This window comes from Ornithorhynchus anatinus, chromosome 3, assembly GCF_004115215.2.
Source record: "Ornithorhynchus anatinus isolate Pmale09 chromosome 3, mOrnAna1.pri.v4, whole genome shotgun sequence".
Lineage (NCBI taxonomy): Eukaryota > Metazoa > Chordata > Mammalia > Monotremata > Ornithorhynchidae > Ornithorhynchus > Ornithorhynchus anatinus.
In genome coordinates, this window is record NC_041730.1 from 21,147,390 (window position 1) to 21,167,094 (window position 19,705).

Genomic DNA, 19,705 nt, shown 5'->3' on the forward strand with positions numbered 1-19,705 from the left:
GCCTCCCTTCTCCTCCTTCTCTCCGTCCCTTCCTTCCTCTCCCCCCCCTCCTCCAGTGTCTCTCCCCTCTTCCACCTTCTTCTCTGCCCCTTCTTCCTCCTCTCCTCCCTCCTTTTCCCTCCTTCTTCTCCCTCTCCCTTCTCCTCCCTCCCCGTCCCCCCCCCACTTCTCTTCTTCTCCCCTCCTCTCCCCCCTTCCCCCTCCCCCTCCTCCCCCTTCTCCCCTCCCCCCCTCTGTCCCCTTCTGCCCTCCCCCATCCCCTTCTCCCCTCCCCCTCCATCCCCTTCTCCCCTCCTCCCCTTTGTCCCCCTCTCCCCCGTCCCCTCTTCCCCCTCCCCCCCTTGTCCTCCTTCTCCCCTGAGTCCTCCCTATCTATCCCCCCCCCCCCGTCTTCTTCTCTTCCCCTCCCCTCTCCCCTCTCTCCCCCCTCTTTCTTTCTCCGCCAGTCCCCTTCTCCTTTTCTCTCCCCCCTCTCCTCCCCTCCCTCTCTCTTTCCCTTTTTTTCCCTCTCTCTCCCCCCTCTCCCTCTTTCCCCCCCGTCTCCCCCTCCCCCCCCATTCCTCTCTCCCTTCCTCTCCCTCTCCTTTCTCTCCCCCTCCTCCTGTCCCCTAAGGGATGGCTTGGGAAAAGTTGAGCTGGAGAAGGGCCTTTAAACCGGGAAGAAAGTGTGGCCGAGGGCCAGGGGCGGGGGGTGCGTTAGGGGAGACCCCCGACCCAGAACCTCCCCGGAGGGCGAGGAAGGCCAGGGGCTTCCATTCCATCCAATTCCCGTAGGCAGAGCGCTCTACTAAGCGCTGGGGAGAGTCCGGTAGAACGATAAACACATTCCTGGCCCGCAACCATCTAGAGGGGGAGATGGAGCTTAATATAAATAAATTACAGATGCTCAGGTAAGTGCCGTGAGGTTGGAAGGGAGAGGAATAAAGGGATCAAGTCGGGGATGGGAGAAGAGGAAAGGAGGACTCGATCTGGGAAGGCCTCTTGGAGGAGACGTGGCTTCAGTAAGGCTTTAAAAGGGAGGGAGAGTCGTCGTGGGATTTGAGGAGGGAGGGCGTCCCGGGCCGGAGCGTAGCTCAGTGGAAAGAGCGGGGGTTTGGGAGTCGGAGTCATGGGTTCGAATCCCAGCCCCGCCACTTGGCAGCTGGGTGACCGTGGACAGGTCGCTTGACTTCTCCGGGCCTCGGTGACCTCGTCTGGATAATGGGGATGAAGACTCTGAGCCTCACGGGGGACAGCCCGATTGCCCTGTGTCTACCTCGGCGCTTAGAACGGTGCCCTGCACGTAGTAAGCGCTGAACAGATACCAACATTAGTTTTATTACTTGGGTTAGGGGTCGGCGGCGAGATGGAGGCGCAGCGAGAAGGTTAGCGTGGGAGGAGGGAAGCGTGCGGGCTGGGTCGTGGGAGAGTAGCCGGGTGTGACGTAGGAGCCGGCTTTGAAGCCAGGGGTGAAGAGTTTTCCATGCGGAGACGGGACGGGCGGCCACTGGAGTTCCTTGAGGAGTGGGGAGACGCGTCCCGAACGTCTCTGTAGAAAAACGATCAGGGCGGCCGAGTGAAGAATGGCCCGGAGCGGGGGAGAGACGGGAGGCCGGGCCGTCGGCGAGGAGGCCCGTACGGTAATCGAGGCGGGAGAGGAGAAGCGACTTGTACCGATTAACGTGTAGCGGTTTGGATGGAGAGGAAGGGGCGGATTTTAGCGATGTCGTGAAGGGGGGACCGACGGGACGGATCGAATCCATTTAGCGATGGATCGAACGTGTCCTTTCGGAGCAGCGTGGACCTCCCCCTCCTCGGAGGCTCTCGCGGGGCCTGGGAGCCGAGGGGGACGCGGCCCGGTGTCGGGGAGTCAGAGGCCGGAGGGCTCCGGGACGTCGCCGGAAGGCCACGGGCGGAACGGCCGAGGCCCGGGGAGAAGACGGAGTTCCAAAATCCAACCCGCGGGCCCGGTTTTAAGAGTGGGCTTTTGTCTGGCGATTTTACTTTCCTCTGTGCCCAACACAGGGAGCACTGTTTTCCCCTGCCAACGCTGTAGTGGCGGACAGCCTGCCTCGGCATTCCCCAGCCTGTTTTTAAGGGGCGGAGATATACTAGAGACCTTCAGGAAACGGGGCTGCCCTCGTGAAACCGCTGGAAACATGCCCCATACTCTCCAAGCGGCAGCTGACCGGGCTGCCCGGGAGGGACTTGGCGAAGGTTGGACGCGCCCTAGTCTGGGAGCCAGAAGGCCGGGGGTGCGGAAGGGCTGGGCCGCTCATACTGCCGTGTGACCTCGGGCAGATCGCTTCGCTTCTGGGCCTCGGTCCCTCCTCTGTAAAATGGGGATTAAAAATACGAGCCCCCTTTGAGGCGGGGACCCGCGTCCGACCCCGTCCGCCCGGATCCGCCCCGGCGCTCGGCACGGTGCCCCGGCAGAGAGTGAGCGCTTAACAAATTACCGTCCTTACTATTTTTACCGCCTCCCCCCCTGCCCCGGCCCCTTCTCCCGGCTCTTGGAAGGAAGCGGAGCGCGAAATCTAGACGTGTTGGGGTTTCCCAAGCCCCCTTAAAATCCGGGGTTCTGATCTTCCCTCTGAAATTACCGCCGGACCCGTTTCCCCGCGTTGCCTCGACGCGGCCAAGGGGAGTTGTCACTTGGCGGTTAACTCCCGGCCAGCCCTCCGCGAGCCGGAAGAACGAGCGGGGCCCCGTAGTCCGAACGGAGCGGTCCGGTAGGACTCGGCTCTTAATAGCCCTTTTCCCCAGAGCGAGGAGCCGCCGGCGGGGGCCCGTGAGACGGCCCGGCGCGTGCGGAACGTTCGGCCGATCGTCGGCCGGGCGGGATTCGGACTCCCAGCCGCCGCCGCCTCCTTCCCTCCCCTCCCGCCCCTCGGCCGCTTCCTCCGGCGGGCCGAGGCGGGAGCCGCGAATCCCCCCGGAGGGTCGGCGGGGTCGGTCTCTTGCAGAGCGCGGGCGGTCCGACCCGGCCGGCGCCATGGAATCGCCGGAGGAGCCGGGGGCCTCCACGGACGAGAACTACTTCGTGAATTACACGTTCACGGACCGGTCCCACTCGGGCCGGGTGGCCCAGGGCATCATGAAGCTGTGCCTGGAGGAAGAGCTCTTCGCCGACGTGACCGTCTCGGTGGAGGGGAGGGAGTTCCAGCTGCACCGGCTGGTCCTCTCGGCCCAGAGCTGCTTCTTCCGCTCCATGTTCACCTCCAACTTGAAGGAGGCGCACAACCGGGTGATCGTGCTGCGGGACGTCAGCCAGTCCGTCTTCCGGCTCCTGGTGGACTACATCTACCACGGGACGGTGAAGCTGCGGGCCGAGGAGCTGCAGGAGACCTACGAGGTCGCGGATATGTACCAGCTGAACTCCCTGTTCGAGGAGTGTTCCCGCTTCCTGGCCCGCACGGTGCAGGCGGGGAACTGCCTGCGGGTGATGTGGCTGGCCGATCGGCACAGCGACGCGGAGCTCTACACGGCCGCCAAGCACTGCGCCAAGACCCACCTGGCCCAGCTGCGGGCCACGGACGAGTTTCTCCACCTGCCTCAGCACTTGCTCACCGACATCATTTCGGGTAGGTCTCGGAGCCGGGGAGGAGCCCCGGCGGTGGGTAGGGACCGTCTCCATCTGCGGCCGGATCGTGCTCTCCGAGCGCTTCGTACAGAGCCCCGCGCCCGGGAAGCGCTCAGTAGGTACGATCGAACGAACGCGGACCGGGGCGCTGCCGGGGTCTTGCTCGCCGGCGGCTTCTGGGCCGCCCCGGGCTGGATCCCGTCGCGTCGCACTCTCCCGAGGTAGGTAGGAGGTGCTCGATCGACAGCTTGACTGATTGTCCTCCCTGGACCGGTGCGGTGTCCCTAATTAATAATCATGGCATTTATTAGGCGCTTACTTGGTGAGAAGCGGCGCGGCCCAGTGGATAGAGCACGGGCCTGGGAGCCAGAAGGACCTGGCTTCTAATCCCGGTTCCAGCGCTTGCCTGCCTGGTGACCCTGGGCAAGTCCCCCTCTCTGTGCCTCAGTTGCCTCATCTGTAAAATGAGGATTGAGACTGTGGGACAGGGACTGTGTCCTATCCGATTTGCTCGTACCCATCCCAGGGCTGAGTACAGTGCCCGAGCACATAGTAAGCGCTTTCCAATACCGTTATCGTTATTATTGTGCCAAGCGCCGTTCTAAAGGCTGGGGTGGGAACAAGTTAATGGGGTTGGACACAGTCCCACGTGGAGTTCAGAATGGGTATTTAGTCCCCATTCTGCAACTGATAAAACAGACGCAGAGCGGTTCGCCCAGCAGACGAGCGGTGGGGCGTACGGGCTTCCGACGTAGGTACCGGGGTCGGCCGCTCCTGGTGGGAGAGGTCACCGCCCGGCCGGACCCGTCGAGGCGGGAACAGGCCGAGGCCCGGAGCGGGGTTGAGCCGAGGAGGTGCCGGTCCCGGCCCGGTCGGCGGCAGGCGACCCGGGACCCCGTGGCGGTCCGTCCCTCGGCCGCATCCCCCAACCAGCCGCCCCGGGCCCGCCGGGGGAACCGACCGCGGACGTGAATTTCCCGGGAATTGATTTTTGCACCCGGGAAGTGGCGGCGCTCGGTTGCAGCCTTTCTCCCGGCGTCTGCCACGGTGGTTTCCCTCCGCCCGTTCCAGACGGAGTGCCGTGTTCCCAGAACCCGACCGAGGCCATAGAAACCTGGATCAACTTCAACAGGGAAGAGCGAGAGATCTTCTCCGAGTCGCTCAGGGCCAACCTGAAGGTAAGAAAGACTCCGACGCCGCAGCGAGATCTATTTTTAATGGTATCCGTTAAGCACTTACTACGTGCCAGGCACCGAACTAAGCGCGCGGGGGTAAATAAATAGAAGCTGATCAGATTGGACCCGGTCCGTGTCCTACGTGGGGCTCACGGTCCTAATCCCAGTTTTACAGCCGAGGTCACTGAGGCGCAGGGTGGTGATGTGACTTGCCCAAGATCACCCAGCAGCCAAGCGGCGGAGCCAGGATTAGAACCCAGGGCCTCCGACGCTTTGGCCGGTGCCATAGTGCCCGGACCCCGTTGTTTCCCCTGCTGCCTAGGTCGCTGCTGCCCAATGAGCAAGGGGCAGAGGCAAGATTCGCGGAGGCCCGGGCTTTTTCGGCGGATGAGTGAGTCGAGGGGGATTTGTTTTGCCATTCTGGTCTCCTCCCATCCTTGAGGCTGGCTTTGCCTCCCCTCGGATGCCCAGTGCTTCCATTTTCTTCTAGAAATCTCTAGGCCCAGTGGACTTGAGTTCCAGACGCACTTTAGTACCCTGCTGAAAATGCACCGGGAAATCTGGAAACGATCGGTTAATAATAATAATAATAATAATAATAATATTGTGGGTATTTGTTAAGCGCTTAAAATATTTGCCGAGCACTATTCTAAGCGCTGGGGTAGATACAGGGTCATCAGGTTGTCCCACGTGAGGCTCACAGTTAATCCCCATTTTACAGATGAGGTAACTGAAGCCCAGAGAAGTGAAGTGACTTGCCCACAGTCACACAGCTGACAAGTGGCAGAGCCGGGATTCGAACTCATGACCTCTGACTCCCAAGCCCGGGCTCTCTCCACTGAGCCACGCTGCTTCTCTGGTTCTTTCCCTCCTCGTCGCTGCGTGGCGTAGCGGATAGAACCCGGGCCTCGGAGTCAGAAGGTCGTGGGTTCTGATGCCGGCTCCACCGCTCGTCTGCTGTGTGACCTTGGGCGAGTCACTTTACTTCTCTGGGCCTCAGTTACCTCATCTGTAAAAACGGGCTCCATGTGGGACAGGGACCGTGTCCAACCCTATTTGTATTTATTCATTCGTTCAAGCAGTTGTATTTATTGAGCGCTTACTGTGTGCAAAGTAATCGGAGAGTACATTTCAGCAAAAAAAGAGACAATCCCTGCCCACACCGGGCTTACAGTCTAGAAGGGGGGAGACAGACATCAAAACAAGGAAAACGGGCATCCATATAGATAGAATTATAGATATATACATATGTGCACAAGTGCTATGGAATGGGGAGAGGAGGGTAGAGCAAAGGGAGCGAGTCGAGGTCACGCGGAGGGGAGGAGGAGCTGAGGAAACGGGGGCTTAGTCTGGGAAGGCCTCTTGGAGGAGGTGAGCCTTCAGTGGGGCATTGGAGGAGGGGGAAGATGTATTGTTTGGCAGATTTGAGGAGGGAGGACGTTCCAGGCCAGCGGTCGACGGCGGGACAGGTGAGAACGAGGCCCAGGGAGAAGGCGAGCACCAGAGGAGCGGAGTGTGCGGGCTGGGATGAAGGAGAGAAGGGAGGGGAGGTAGGAGGGGGCAAGGGGATGGAGAGCTTTGAAGCCAAGAGTGAGGAGTTTTTGTTTGATACGGAGGTTGACAGGCATATAGTAAGTGTTTAACAAATACCGTAATTATCATCATTATTCTATTTCCCAAGCATAAAAAAACCTCGGCACGGCTCTCGCGGGAGGGGAGCGGGGGAGGGGCGGGGTCTCCCAACAGGCGGGCGAGAGGCCGCGAACTCCTCAAGGGCGGAGATCGGATCTACCGACTCCATCGTCTCGTCGTCTCCCGACCGCTCAGTCCGGTCCTCTGCCCCCGGCGAGCGCTCGATACGTTCCTCGGGTCGTGGGCAGGCGGGAATGGGAAGGACCGGCCGGGGGGGCGACCGGGTCCCCAGCCACCTTCACCCCGCCCCTGCTGCCTCACCTCCCTTCTCTCCTTCTCCATCCCAGCCCGCCCAGTCCGCTCCTCTGCCGCCGCTCACCTCCTCACTGGGCCTCGTTCTCGCCCGTCCCGCCGCCGGCCCCCGGCCTCCCTCTGGCCCGGAACGCCCTCCCTCCTCAAATCCGCCAGGCGGTGACTCTCCCCGCCCTCAAAGCCCTGCTGAAGGCTCACCTCCTCCAAGAGGCCTTCCCAGGCCAAGCCCCGCTTTTCCTCAGCTCCCCCTCCCTTCCGCGTCACCCCGCCCGCCCTGTGGCGCTTTTGCGTACACGTATCTATCTATAATTCTATCTACTCTATCCGTACCCTCTACCCGTGTCAGTAATTCTGTTTCTGTTGCCCGTCGACTCGTTTTGACGTCCCTCTCCCCCTCCTCCCGGCCCCCAGACCGTGAGCCCGGTGCGGGCAGGGTCGGGCTCCCTTTATTTGCCGTCTCGGACCTTCCGAGCGTCTGGTGTAGCGCCCCGCGCCCGGTAAGGGCCCGGTAAGTACGATCGAATGGGCGAGTGACCCAACGACCTCTCTCCGCTGTCCCGCCCGGAGCAGGAGATCGGGGAGAACGTGCACATCTACCTGATCGGGAAGGAGTCGTCTCGCACCCACTCGCTGGCCGTCTCCCTGCACTGCGCCGAGGACGACTCCATCAGCGTGAGCGGCCAGAACAGCCTGTGCCACCAGATCACGGCCGCCTGCAAGCACGGGGGGGACCTGTACGTGGTCGGGGGCTCCATCCCCCGCCGCATGTGGAAGTGTAACAACGCCACCGTGGACTGGGAATGGTGCGCCCCGCTGCCCCGCGACCGGCTGCAGCACACGCTGGTGTCCGTGCCCGGGAGGGACGCCATCTACTCGCTGGGGGGCAAGACCCTGCAGGACACCCTCTCCAACGCCGTCATCTACTACCGGGTGGGCGACAACGTCTGGACGGAGACCGGCCAGCTGGAGGTGGCCGTGGCGGGGGCCGCGGGGGCCAACCTCAACGGGGTCATCTACCTGCTCGGGGGCGAGGAGAACGACCTGGACTTCTTCACCAAGCCCTCGCGGCTCATCCAGTGCTTCGACACGGAGGCGGAGAAGTGCCAGGTGAAGCCCTACGTGCTGCCCTTCGCCGGCCGCATGCACGCCGCCGTGCACAAGGACCTGGTGTTCGTCGTGGCCGAGGGCGACTCCCTGCTGTGCTACAACCCCCTGCTGGATAGTTTCACCCGGCTCTGCCTGCCCGAGGCGTGGAGCGCGGCCCCCTCCCTCTGGAAGATCGCCAGCTGCAACGGCGGCATCTACGTCTTCCGGGAGCGCTACAAAAAGGGGGACGCCAACACCTACAAGCTGGACCCCGCCACCTCGGCCGTCACCGTCACCGGCGGCGTCAAGGTGCTGCTCACCAACCTGCAGTTCGTCTTGGCCTGAGGCCTCGGCCGGGGGGCGGGCCCCGGCAGGTCCCCGCCTCCGCCCGCCCCGGCCCCCCGCTCACAGACGCCCCGGGCCTTCGATCTGACCTCTGTCCGTTCCGCCGAGGCGACGTCCCGCCCCCTCCCCTTCCCGCGACTCCGACGGGCCTCGACCGTAGCTTGGCTCGGGACTTTCCCGACCCCTCCTCCCCGCCACCAGCTCGACTAAGGGTCTCTCCCTCCTCTTTCCGACTTCCGGGTCACTCGGGCCTCACGGGACGGTCCTCCTTCTCTGTCCGAAAGGAGAGCTCCCCGGTCCCGAGACCGAAAGGGCCCTCTCCCCTTCCCGGGCCGGGGACTGGCAGCGTCGGTGGGGCGGAGGGGCGTTTCTCAAGTAAGGCCCCCCCGCCTCGGCCGTGGGGGTAAAACTATCGCTCGGGGGGCGGGGGTTCCATTTGACGTTCTTGACCCCTCCACAGGGCCCGTTGGGCTGCCCCGGGAGCCTGGAAATTTCCTCCAGCGTCTTTTCAGCCCTCGGAAAATAAACCTTACTTTTGAATTTCTCACTTGCCTCAAGCCTCCCTGTTCGGTGGGTACGGACCAGAGGGGCAGAGAGCCGGGGCGGCTCCGGATCCTAGACTGGCAACTGCCCTTCTGGAAGCAGAGAGAGGGTGGCGGGCGGCCCCCACCGCCCCGCAGATCCTCTCGGGGGCCCGGGAGGACTCCACGAGGTGGGGCCGACCGGGAGACCGACCCGGCGGTCCTTCGAGAACGCGGGTCTCCGGCGCACATCTTGTAAGGAACACGGGGGCCGAATTAGGGAGCGTCTGTCAGGGAACCCGAGTCTACCAGCTGTGTTCTATTTTGCCCTCCCTCGATAAATACCATCGACTGACCGGCGTACGCCTGGGTACAGCGCGAGGCGGTGTCAGAAGGAACAGGTGTGCTCACGGGCGTCAAACACGGGGAGGGTCGGGTGACGAGTCCTCCTTACCGGTGGACGTGCCCAGAGCCCGGGATGGCTAGGGACCGACACCTCGTTGTGGCCCAGGGAATGTGAACCGGCTCGGCCGCATCATATCCTCCCAAGGGATTTGGGCGGTGCTCTGCACCCTGCTCAATGAAACCCATTGATTAATTGATCGTCATCCCTTGGGTCACCCGCCCCGTTGTAAGACGACGCTTGGTGTCCTTATCAAGGAGTGGCTCGCGTTTTAAAGAGCAGGGCGCGAGACTGGAAGTCTTAGATTTTCACCCGTAAAGGGCTTGAACTCAGAGGGAGCCGGGAATTGTCCCCCCCGCCACACACCCCTTTCCCTTTGGTAGAGTGAACGAGAGCAGAGGCAGGGGACCTTAGGAAGGGCTCCAAAGAGGGGTGCGGTGTCGTCCATTCACTGATGAAGCGGGGCCTTGGGAAGTTGAGGGAAAAGTCGAACTGACGTCTTTCTCCCATCCTGAGACAGTGTCGTTGGGCTTTTACAAATCAAGAGCTGGGGTAAGATGAGGTCTGGGAAAACACCCGCCCCCCCCCCCCGCCCCGGCTCCCAACCCCAGAATGACTTCGGTGCACGAGCAAGAGGTTCTCTTCAGAGGTTGCAGAGAGGCAAGAGAAGACAATCTGTGGCTCAGCGTTTTCCATCATCTTTGAGGTGCCACATTGCTCCCTAGAGGGGTTAAGTCCGTTTCGTCCAGCTACATGGCCCCTTACACTCACTTCCTTATCCTGCACTAAGTAGAATTCAAAAAACATGGAGTGATACGATTAAGAGTTTGTCTGGTGTCTCTCGTTCGCCTCCGCCTCGGTGACCTTCTGGTGGAATTTCTGAAGTGTCTGGAGTTGACCCTGTCGGATGATGATGTGGGAACGGATTTGGGAAATGACATCGACGGCCTCCTCCGGACTACACTTGTGCAGCTGAAAGAGAAGCAAAAGGCAGTGGATCAGAGGTGGAGAAGGGGAGGCTCTCACTGTGAGGAGCCGACTCCCCCTTCTACTGAATTCTGAAAGGTGACGTTTTCTACGACCCCTTCCCTCGAGATGTTTGTAACCCTAAACGACGGCTCCAGGATGAAGCCACCTTGTGCACACACGTCTGGTCAGCCCTTACTACGTTCCAGGCGCTGTACTAAGTGCCTAATCAGGTTGGACCCAGTCCACGACCCCCATATGGGGCTCGCAGCCGTAATCTCCGTTTTACAGATGAGGGAACCGAGGCCCAGAGAACTTAAGTGACGTGCCCACGGTCGGAGAGCAGACCGGGGGTGGAAACCGGGATCAGAAGCCGGGTCCTCCGACTCCCAGGCCCGTGCTTCATCCACTAGGCAACGCTGCTTCCCGATTTTCCCATTTTAGTAGGGAAAAGTTAGGTGCGCGTTGATTGATTGGCTAAAGGCGGTAAGGGCCAAGCAGGTGCGGTTCAGCTCTAACCGATGCCCAGCTCCACGCTGCTCCTTATCTGCTGCCCTTCTTCCAATACAGAATCAGGTCCTTCCCCTGAAATAACGCACCTTCCCGGAGAGGATGACTAGGGCTACGGGGGGCTGCGGCAGAGGCAGGCCATCCTGGGGGGAGTTACCCCCTTTCCCCTAAAGAACAGGCTGGCCGGCTAAGATGCCGGCATCGGCGCTCAGAAAGACACAGATTCTGAAGTATCTGTGGTCCCGTCTCCAGGGAAAACCGGCTCCAAAGCCAGGGACCGTTCCTTCCTCCGGGGTACGTGTCGCGCGACGTGGCCTCTCCGTAGAAGGATCCCTCTCCTTGCTAGAGGAGCTCAGGAACCGGTCTTTTCCGAGGCCTGGTCGCTTTCCGTTAAGGCTAGGGACGGGGAGGGGAAGAAGGGGGTAGGTGAGGCGGCCGGGGGAGGGAGGGGAAAGTCGCGGGGGAGGACGCCGCACCTCTATGAGATAGGCGGCCACCATCGTGGCGCTTCGGGAACGCCCGGCCTTGCAGTGGACGTAGACGCTGTTCCCGCGGGCCCGGTGCTGCAGCAAGAACCGAACCCCTTTCTGCAGGTTCTCCAGGGTCGGGATCCCCGTCAGGTCCACCGTGCTGAGCCGGAGCTGCTCCACTCCGGCCGCTTCCCACTCCTGGGACCAATCCAGAGAGACAGATATCAACCGACAGACTCCAGGGAAGGAGCCGTTGGGGCTAAGCCTCCTAGACTCGAGGGAGAGAAGGGAAGGGGAAGAAGCCGAGTGAACTCCAACACTTGCTAAGCGACAAGGTAGTCTTCCTGCTTTTCCAAAATTTCACAATTTCAAAACAGCCGAGGCCATGAGGATGGTATCCAGGGAAGAACAGCTGCTCTGCTAAGTTTGAAACCTTGAAAAATGACTTCTTCCAAAAAAAAAATCCCTCAAGATCACCCTTCTGACATGGGCGGAATTTCTAATAACGATGTAGAATTGTATCCTTCTGTGCCTTCACCTTACACTGGTGCCTGGGTGCAGCTGCAGGGCTTGTGAGATTGTGTTTCACAGGATCCTTGAGCCTGCGGGGATTCCCCCTCCGCCCCCCTGCTATTTTTTTCTCACCTATATTTGAAGTTAGAACTAATACAAATTAGAAATTAAGTCAATACCTCAATCTCTATTAATGCAAGTCTCTCTTCTGAACCTCAGAGAAAACACGGAAATAGCAAAGTCCTCTGAAGCCATGTGGCATTTTTTTTTTTAAGTCCTTCTAGCTGCCTCACCTACTCAGTCATTAGATGGGTCTTAATCTTTCCAGCTGGACCCAGGAGTATGAGTAATGGCCAGAGCTTAAACCGCTCATGAAATCAGAAAAATCCAAAGAGAGAATTTCCCCGTTACCTTGGAGATTGCTCGTCCGACGATCCTCACTTGGGTTTTTACAAATTCGAATTTGGGGAAGCTAAAAGAAGGTCTGTGTTTTTGTGACTCATTCGCCCAAGGGGTCAAGCTACCTATAACTGATGGTGGGTTCTTTGGATGTTTTTACATATCTTGATCATTTACCTAATCTTTAATTTTGCTACTGCACCCGGAGGTTTTGCGGCAAAGGCTAGCGTAAGAAATCGGAGGTACTTGATACATGCAAGCTACTTACAGTGCCTGAAGTCATGTTTTAAAATAAGCTACGTAAAAATTTTTAAGTGCAAGAAATGTCTGGAAACAGGAGAAATCACAGCCTTCTCATCTTAGCCCCTTCCAGGTCATTGTAAACGAGAAAGATTCCTTGGGAGACTAAACGGTGCTGTGGAATCGCTCTCTCTGGATAATCTGGTATGGTCACAATCCTTATCTTACATTTCTGGACCATGGTGTTTTAGTGCTGACCATTATCATCATGGTATTTGTTAAGCTCTTACTACGTGCCAAGCACTAAGCACTGGTACAAGGTGATCAGGTTGTCCCACACGGGGCTCACGGTCTTAAACCCCATTTTACCGAGGAGGTAACCGAGGCCCAGAGAAGTTAGGCGGCTTGCCGAAGGTCACACTGCAGAGAACCCACGTTCATGCCACGTAATGCGGCATAACGCTGGGGTTTGACTGTTCTGCTTTTATGATTTTTAATATTAATCCATTATATAGAACTGAGCACTCGCAAAGAGGTCGGCGAATTATTTCGGTTGGGTTTTTCAAACGGGGCCTCCGTTGTTCAGATGGAGGGGCCCAGAGGTCGAGCCAACAGTGCAGGGGTCCGGCCTCTTTTCCGGGGAGATTCTGGGGTCCTCCGGTCTCCTATTAGCTTCCCCAGATTTAAATCCGTAACAAGTTGGTGAATGGCATCGTGGTCAGAAGCCACTTCCAAGGAGACCGGAGCATTTTCTACGGGAAAGCCTCTGTCTGTCGGTGAAAATGCGGCGGGTTGGACTGAGTTCGAGTCGGGGGGCTCACCTAGAAGCAGCGTGGCTCAGTGGAAAGAGCCCGGGCTTGGGAGTCAGAGGTCATGAGTTCGACTCCCGGCTCTGCCCCTTGTCAGCTGGGTGACTGTGGGTGAGTCACTTAACTTCTCTGTGCCTCAGTTCCCTCATCTGTAAAATGGGGATTAAAAGACCGTGAGCCTCACGTGGGACAACCTGATTACCCTGTATCTCCCCCAGCACTTAGAACAGTGCTCGGCACCTAGTAAGCGCTTAACAAATACCAACATTATTATTATTAATCCCGGCTCCGCCACCTGTCAGCTGTGTGACTTTGGGCAAGTCATTTAACTTCTCGGCGCCTCAATTCCCTCATCTGTAAAACGGGGATGAAGCCAAGTGAGCCCCACGTGGGACCGCCTGATTATTTTGTGTCTACCCCAGCGCTTAGAATGGTGTTTGGCACATAGTAAGCGCTTAACAGATACCATCGTTGTTATTCTCTGGGCCTCAGTTCCCTCATCCGTCAAATGGGGATTGAGACTGTGAGCCCCAGGTGGGGCAGGGACTGTGTCCAACCCGATCTGCTTGTCTCCACCCCAGCGCTTAGTTCAGTGCCTGGCACGGAGTTAAGCGCTTAACAAATACCATCATAATAACAATAATAATAATTATTATTATCGTTACCTGGGTGGAGTTGCAGAGGTAGCGGGTCTCATACTCTTCGTTCATGGTGATGACCCCTCGCACGTTCTCTTCTTCCACCAACTGCCAAAGAACAAAAACGTCAGCCAGGGGAAATAATAAATAATACTCATTATAATGATGGCATTTGTAAAGCGCTTACTATGTGCCAAGCACTGTTCTAAGCGCTGGGGTAGATAGAGGATAATCAGGTTGTCCCCCGTGGGGATCACAGTCTTCATCCCCGTTTTACGGATGAGGGAACAGAGGGCCAGAGAGGTGAAGTGACTTGCCCAAAGTCACACAGCTGATGTGTGAGGGAGTTGGGATTAAAATAATAATAATGTTGGTATTTGTTAAGCGCTTACTATGTGCAGAGCACTGTTCTAAGCGCTGGGGTAGATACAGGGTCATCAGGTCTTCCCACGTGAGGCTCACAGTTACTCCCCGTTTTACAGATGAGGTCACTGAGGCCCAGTGAAGTGACTTGGCCACAGTCACACAGCTGACAAGTGGCAGAGCCAGGATTCGAACCCACGACCTCTGACTCCCAAGCCTGGGCTATTTCCACTGAGCCACGCTGCCCCTCTAACCATGTCTGAGCCCTGTTTATTTATTGTTGCCGTGTCCTCTCCCAAGCGCTTAGTACAGCGTCCCCCACCCAGTAACCGCTCCTAAGCCTGTTGTGGGCGGGGATGGTCTCTTTCGGAAAGAGCCCGGGCCTGCGGTCGGAGGTCATGGGTTCTAATCCCCACTCCGCCACCTGTCAGCTGTGTGACTTGGGGCAAGTCACTTCACTTCTCTGGGCCTCAGTGACCTCATCCGGAAAATGGGGGTGAAGACCGTGAGCCCCACGGGGGGACCACCTGATCACCTTCTGTTTACTCCAGCGCTTAGTGCTCGGTGCATAGTAAGCGCTTAGCAAATACCCAACTATTATGCTGATTAAATTACTTTGATTGCGGAACTGTACTTTCCAAGCGCTTCGCAGAGTGCTCAGCACACGGCGTGCGCTCGATGAATACGACGGAGCGAAGGAAGGAAGGAAGAGGATGGGCTGAGTGACTGAATGCAGGCCCCGACTGCTGGTTGGGGGGCACCCGACCCCAAACTACTGTTTAAACGCCAGGTGCGGGAGGTTCCGGTCGGTCCCACAGATTGGCGGGGAAATAAACGGCGGGTGCGGGGGGGGGGGGGAAGCAACGGGCTGGGCCCCGGCGGTGTCCAGGCGCCCCCGGCGGTGTCCAGGCCCCCCCCCCCCCGCATTGGCGTCCCGGCCTCCGCGGATCCCCCCTCAGGCCCCCGGCGGTGTCGCGGCCCCCCCCGGCGCCCCCCGCGGCCCTCGGCGGTGTCGCGGCCCCCCCTCAGCGGTGTCGCGGCCCCCCCCCGGCGCCCCCCGCGGCCCTCGGCGGTGTCGCGGCCCCCCCCTCAGCAGGGTCCCGGCTCCCCGGGCGCCCCCCGTCGGCCCTCGGCGGTGTCGCGGCCCCCCCTCCCCGGCGGCCCCCCGAGCGCCCCCCCTCGGCCGGCGTTGGTGTCGCGGTCTCCCCCGCTCGCCCCCGGCCGGTCCCCGCGGGCACCTGGCGCGTGCGGGCCTTGAGCGGCAGCGCCCCGAGCAGCACCGTGCGGTCGATGCGGTGGAAGCAGGGGCGGTGGGCCTTTCCCGGGGCCTTGTCCCGCGCCAGGGTGTACAGCAGCGTCGGGTAGAAGAGCAGCCGCGCCAGCCCGGACTCCAGCGCCGTCGCCATCCCGGGGGCCCCGCGGCGGGGGGGGGGGGGGGAGGGGAGGGAAAGGGGGAGGGGAGCGGCCGGGCCGCGGGCGCTCGCCACTGACCCCTGCCGTCCAGACGGGGCATCGCCGCCTGTCACCCCGGGCCGGGAGCCTGGGCGCCGCCGGCCCTCAGAAGAATCATCATCATCATCATCATAGTCATAATCATAATAATAACAATCATAATAATTCATTCAATAGTATTTACTGAGCGCTTACTATGTGCAGAGCACTGTACTAAGCGCTTGGAATGGACAAGTCAGCCGCAGATAGAGCCAGTCCCTGCCCATTATAGGGTTCACGGTCTAAGAATAATAATGTTGGTATTTGTGAAGCGCTTACTATGTGCCGAGCACTGTTCTGAGCGCTGGGGTAGACATAGGGGAATCAGGTGGTCCCACGTGGGGCTCACAGTCTTCATCCCCATTTTAATAATAATAATAATGTTGGTATTTGTTAAGCGCTTACTATGTGCAGAGCACTGTTCTAAGCGCTGTTGTAAACACAGGGGAATCAGGTTGTCCCACGTGGGGCTCACAGTCTTAATCCCCATTTTACAGATGAGGGAACTGAGGCACAGAGAAGTGAAGTGACTCGCCCACGGTCACACAGCCGACAAGTGGCAGAGCTGGGATTCGAACTCATGAGCCCTGACTCCAAAGCCCCTGCTCTTTCCACTGCGCCACGCTGCTTCTCTACAGAGGAGGGAACTGAGGCCCAGAGAAGTGAAGTGACTCGCCCACAGTCACACAGCCGACAAGTGGCAGAGCCGGGATTCGAACTCATGAGCCCTGACTCCAAAGCCCCTGCTCTTTCCAGTGAGCCACGCTGTCTAACCGGGGAAGTATTTACTGAGCGCTTACTATGTGCAGAGCGCTGTACTGAGCGCTTGGAATGGATAAGTCGGCCACAGATAGAGCCAGTCCCTGCCCATTGAGGAGCTCACAGTCTACTCGGGGGTATTCGTGGCTCAGTGGAAAGAGCACGGGCTTTGAAGTCGGAGGTCATGGGTTCGAATCCTCGCTCTGCCACTTGTCAGCTGTGTGACTGGGGGCAAGTCACTTCACCTCTCTGGGCCTCAGTTCACTCATCTGTAAAATGGGGATGAAGACTGTGAGCCCCACGTGGGACCACCTGATTCCCCTGTGTCTACCCCAGCGCTTAGAACAGTGCTCTGCACATAGTAAGCGCTTAACAAATACCAAAATTATTATTACTAAGCGCTTGGAATGGACAAATCGGCCACAGATAGAGCCAGTCCCTGCCCATTGATGGGCTCATAGTCTAATCGGGGGTATTTACTGAGCGCTTACTATGTGCAGAGCACTGTACTAAGCGCTTGGAATGGACAATTCGGCAACAGGTAGAGACCATCCCTGCCTAATAATAATAATAATAATTATAATGCTGGCATTTCTTAAGCGCTTAGAGCACTGTTCTAAGCGCTGGGGGAGATACAGGGTCATCGAGTTGTCCCACGTGAGGCTCCCAGGCTTCATCCTCATTTTCCAGATGAGGTCACTGAGGCCCAGAGAAGTGAAGCGACTTGCCCACGGTCCCCCAGCTGACAAGCGGCAGAGTCGGGATTCGAACCCATGATCCCGGACTCCCCAGCCCGGCCTCTTTTCCAGTTGAGGCAACGGAGGCCCAGAGAAGTGAAGTGACTTGCCCATAGCCCCCCAGCTGACAAGCGGCGGAGCCGAGATTCGAACCCATGACCTCTGACTCCCCAGCCCAGGCTCTTTTCTAGTTGAGGCAACGGAGGCCCAGAAAAGTGAAGTGACTTGCCCACAGTCCCCCAGCTGACAAGCGGCAGAGCCGGGATTTGAACCCATGACCTCGGACTCCCAAGCCCGGGCTCTTGCCACTGAGCCTAATAACAACAATGATAGCATAATCGTAATCGCGATCATCATCGTAATGACGATTATGGCATCCGATAAATGCTTACTCTATGCCAGCCACTCCACTGAGCCCTCGGGGTGCATAGGAACGGGTCGGGTTGGACACAGGCCCTGGCCCATAAAGGGGTCCCAGTCTCAATCCTCATTTTATAGATGAAGTAAAGTACTACTAATAATAATAATGCCGGTATTTGTTAAGCCCTTACTAGTCATTCATACGAACGAGACGGGATGGACACAGTCCCTGTCCCATAAAGGGGTCCCAGTCTCCACCCCCATTTTATAGATGAGGTAAAGTAATAATAATAATAATAATAGTAATAATGGTGGTATTTGCTAAGCCCTTACTATTCATTCATACAAACGAGTCGGGATGGACACAGTCCCTGTCTCATTTATGGGTCAAATCCCTGTCCCATAAATGGGTCACGGTCTCAATACCCATTTCAGAGATGAGTTAAACGAATAATAGTAATAATGGCGGTATGTCATTCGTCCATTCGGTCATATTTATTGAGCGCTTATGTGCAGAGCACTGGACTAAGCGCTTGGAATGTACAATTCGGCAACAGACAGAGACCATCCCTGCCCAATAAAGGGCTCGCAGTCTAAATGGTATTTGTTAAGCCCTTACCATTCATCGATTCAATCGTATTTATTGAGCGCTTACTATGTGCAGAGCACTGTACTAAGCGCTTGATGTATCAGGAGAAATGAAATCAGAGGCAGCGGGGCTTAGTGGAAAGAGCCCGGGCTGGGGAGTCAGAAGTCATGGGTTCGAATCCCAGCGCCGCCACTTGTCAGCTGGGTGAACTTGGGCAAGTCACTTCACTTCTCTGAGCCTCAGGGACCTCATCTGTAAAACGGGCATGAGGACTGTGAGCCCCACGTGGGACAACCTGATGACCTTGCATCTCCCCCAGCGCTTAGAACAGTGCTTGGCACACAGTAAGCGCTTAACAAATGCCAACGTAATTATTATGAAGCGACTTGCCTAAGGTCACAGCGGAATTAGAACCCATGACCTTCTGACTCCCAGGCCCATGCTCAACCCACTACACCGTGCTGCTTCCTGCACCCTCCACTGACCTTGGATGTAGTCATCATAATTATGATCATGATGATAATGGTAATAATAATAATATTTGAGGGCTAACTATCTGATAGGCACTGTGTAAAGGCTAGGGTAGGTACAAGGCAATCAGCAGGTCCGACCCAATCCCTATCCCACAGTGTAAGGAGGGGAGAGAATAGGATCCTGGCTCCTCTACTTGTCTGCTGTAGGGCCTTGGGCAAGTCACTTCACTCCTCTGGGCTTCAGTCACCTCATCTATAAAATGGGGATTAAGACTGTGACCCCTGTGCGGGACAGAGACTGTGTCCATCCAATTTGCTTGTATCCACCCCGGCGTTTAGAATGGTGCCCGGCACCTAGTAAGGGCTTAACAAATGCCATTATTATTATTATTATTGAGTCCCCTTTGACAGATGAGGAAACTGAGGCCCAGAGGAGTTAAGTGATTTGCCCAAAATCACACAGCGGGATTAGGATCCAGCTCCTCTGGTTCCCAGTCCTGTTTCATGCGGACTGGAGAGGGGGTGACGGTGATCTAGTGCAGGTTAGAGAAGCAGCGTGGCTCAGTGGCAAGAGCCCGGGCTTGGGAGTCAGAGGTCATGGGTTCGAATCCCCGCTCTGCCACTTGTCAGCTGTGTGACTGGGGGCAAGTCACTTCACCTCTCTGTGCCTCAGTTCCCTCATCTGTAAAGTGGGGATGAAGACTGCGAGCCCCACGTGGGACAACCTGATGACCCTGTATCTCCCCCAGCGCTTAGAACAGCGCTCTGCACATAGTAAGCGCTTAACAAATACCAACATTATTAGTATTGTTAGAGGGTGAGGGGGAATACGTGTGGGAACGACGGTGATTTATGCCGTCGAGTCGTCTTGGACCGTAGCGACGCCATGGACGCAGCTCTCCCAGAACGTCCCGCCTCCATCTGCAGTCGTTCTGGTAGCGGATCCACGGTTTTCTCGGTAAAAAGACGGAGGTGGTTTAGCGTTCCCTCCTTCGGCGCGGTCAACTCGAGTCTTCGCCCTCGACTCCCTCCCAGGCCGCTGCTGCCCAGCACAGGGGACTTTTGACTTGGAGCAGATGGCCTTCCGCTCGCTAGCCACTGCCCAAGCTAGGAATGGACTGGACAGGCCTGACTCTCCCTCCTGTAGTCGAGACTGGTAGAGGACTGGAAACTCTCCAGGTGCGACCCTGCGAGGGGATGTGTGGGAAAGAGCCGCTTTGATCCCTAACGAGAGCTCGGGACTCTAGGACGCGCCGACTTCGGGGGCGAATAGGAGGTGCAGATCCGCATCCGAGACGTCTTGGGGGGAGCCCCGTAAGATCCACCGAACGGTCGGAGGAGGCCGATGCCGA

At 58.1% G+C, this 19,705-nt stretch overlaps 2 protein-coding genes across 2 annotated transcripts; one reads left to right on the forward strand and one right to left on the reverse strand.

Annotated features, from left to right (window-relative positions):
• The first annotated feature begins 1,340 nt into the window (after window positions 1-1,340).
• Window positions 1,341-8,659, forward strand: KBTBD4 (kelch repeat and BTB domain containing 4). Its single transcript, XM_001513219.5, has 3 exons — window positions 1,341-3,563; window positions 4,634-4,740; window positions 7,252-8,659. The coding sequence occupies exons 1-3, from the start codon at window positions 2,975-2,977 to the stop codon at window positions 8,110-8,112; spliced, it is 1,557 nt and encodes a 518-aa protein (XP_001513269.2). The 5' UTR covers window positions 1,341-2,974; the 3' UTR covers window positions 8,113-8,659.
• A 1,053-nt stretch (window positions 8,660-9,712) lies between these two features.
• PTPMT1 (protein tyrosine phosphatase mitochondrial 1) lies at window positions 9,713-15,364 on the reverse strand. Its single transcript, XM_029060484.2, has 4 exons — window positions 15,183-15,364; window positions 13,609-13,689; window positions 10,989-11,180; window positions 9,713-10,008 (listed from the first exon to the last, which is right to left on the reverse strand). The coding sequence occupies exons 1-4, from the start codon at window positions 15,348-15,350 to the stop codon at window positions 9,856-9,858; spliced, it is 594 nt and encodes a 197-aa protein (XP_028916317.1). The 5' UTR covers window positions 15,351-15,364; the 3' UTR covers window positions 9,713-9,855.
• Between the last annotated feature and the right edge of the window lie 4,341 nt (window positions 15,365-19,705).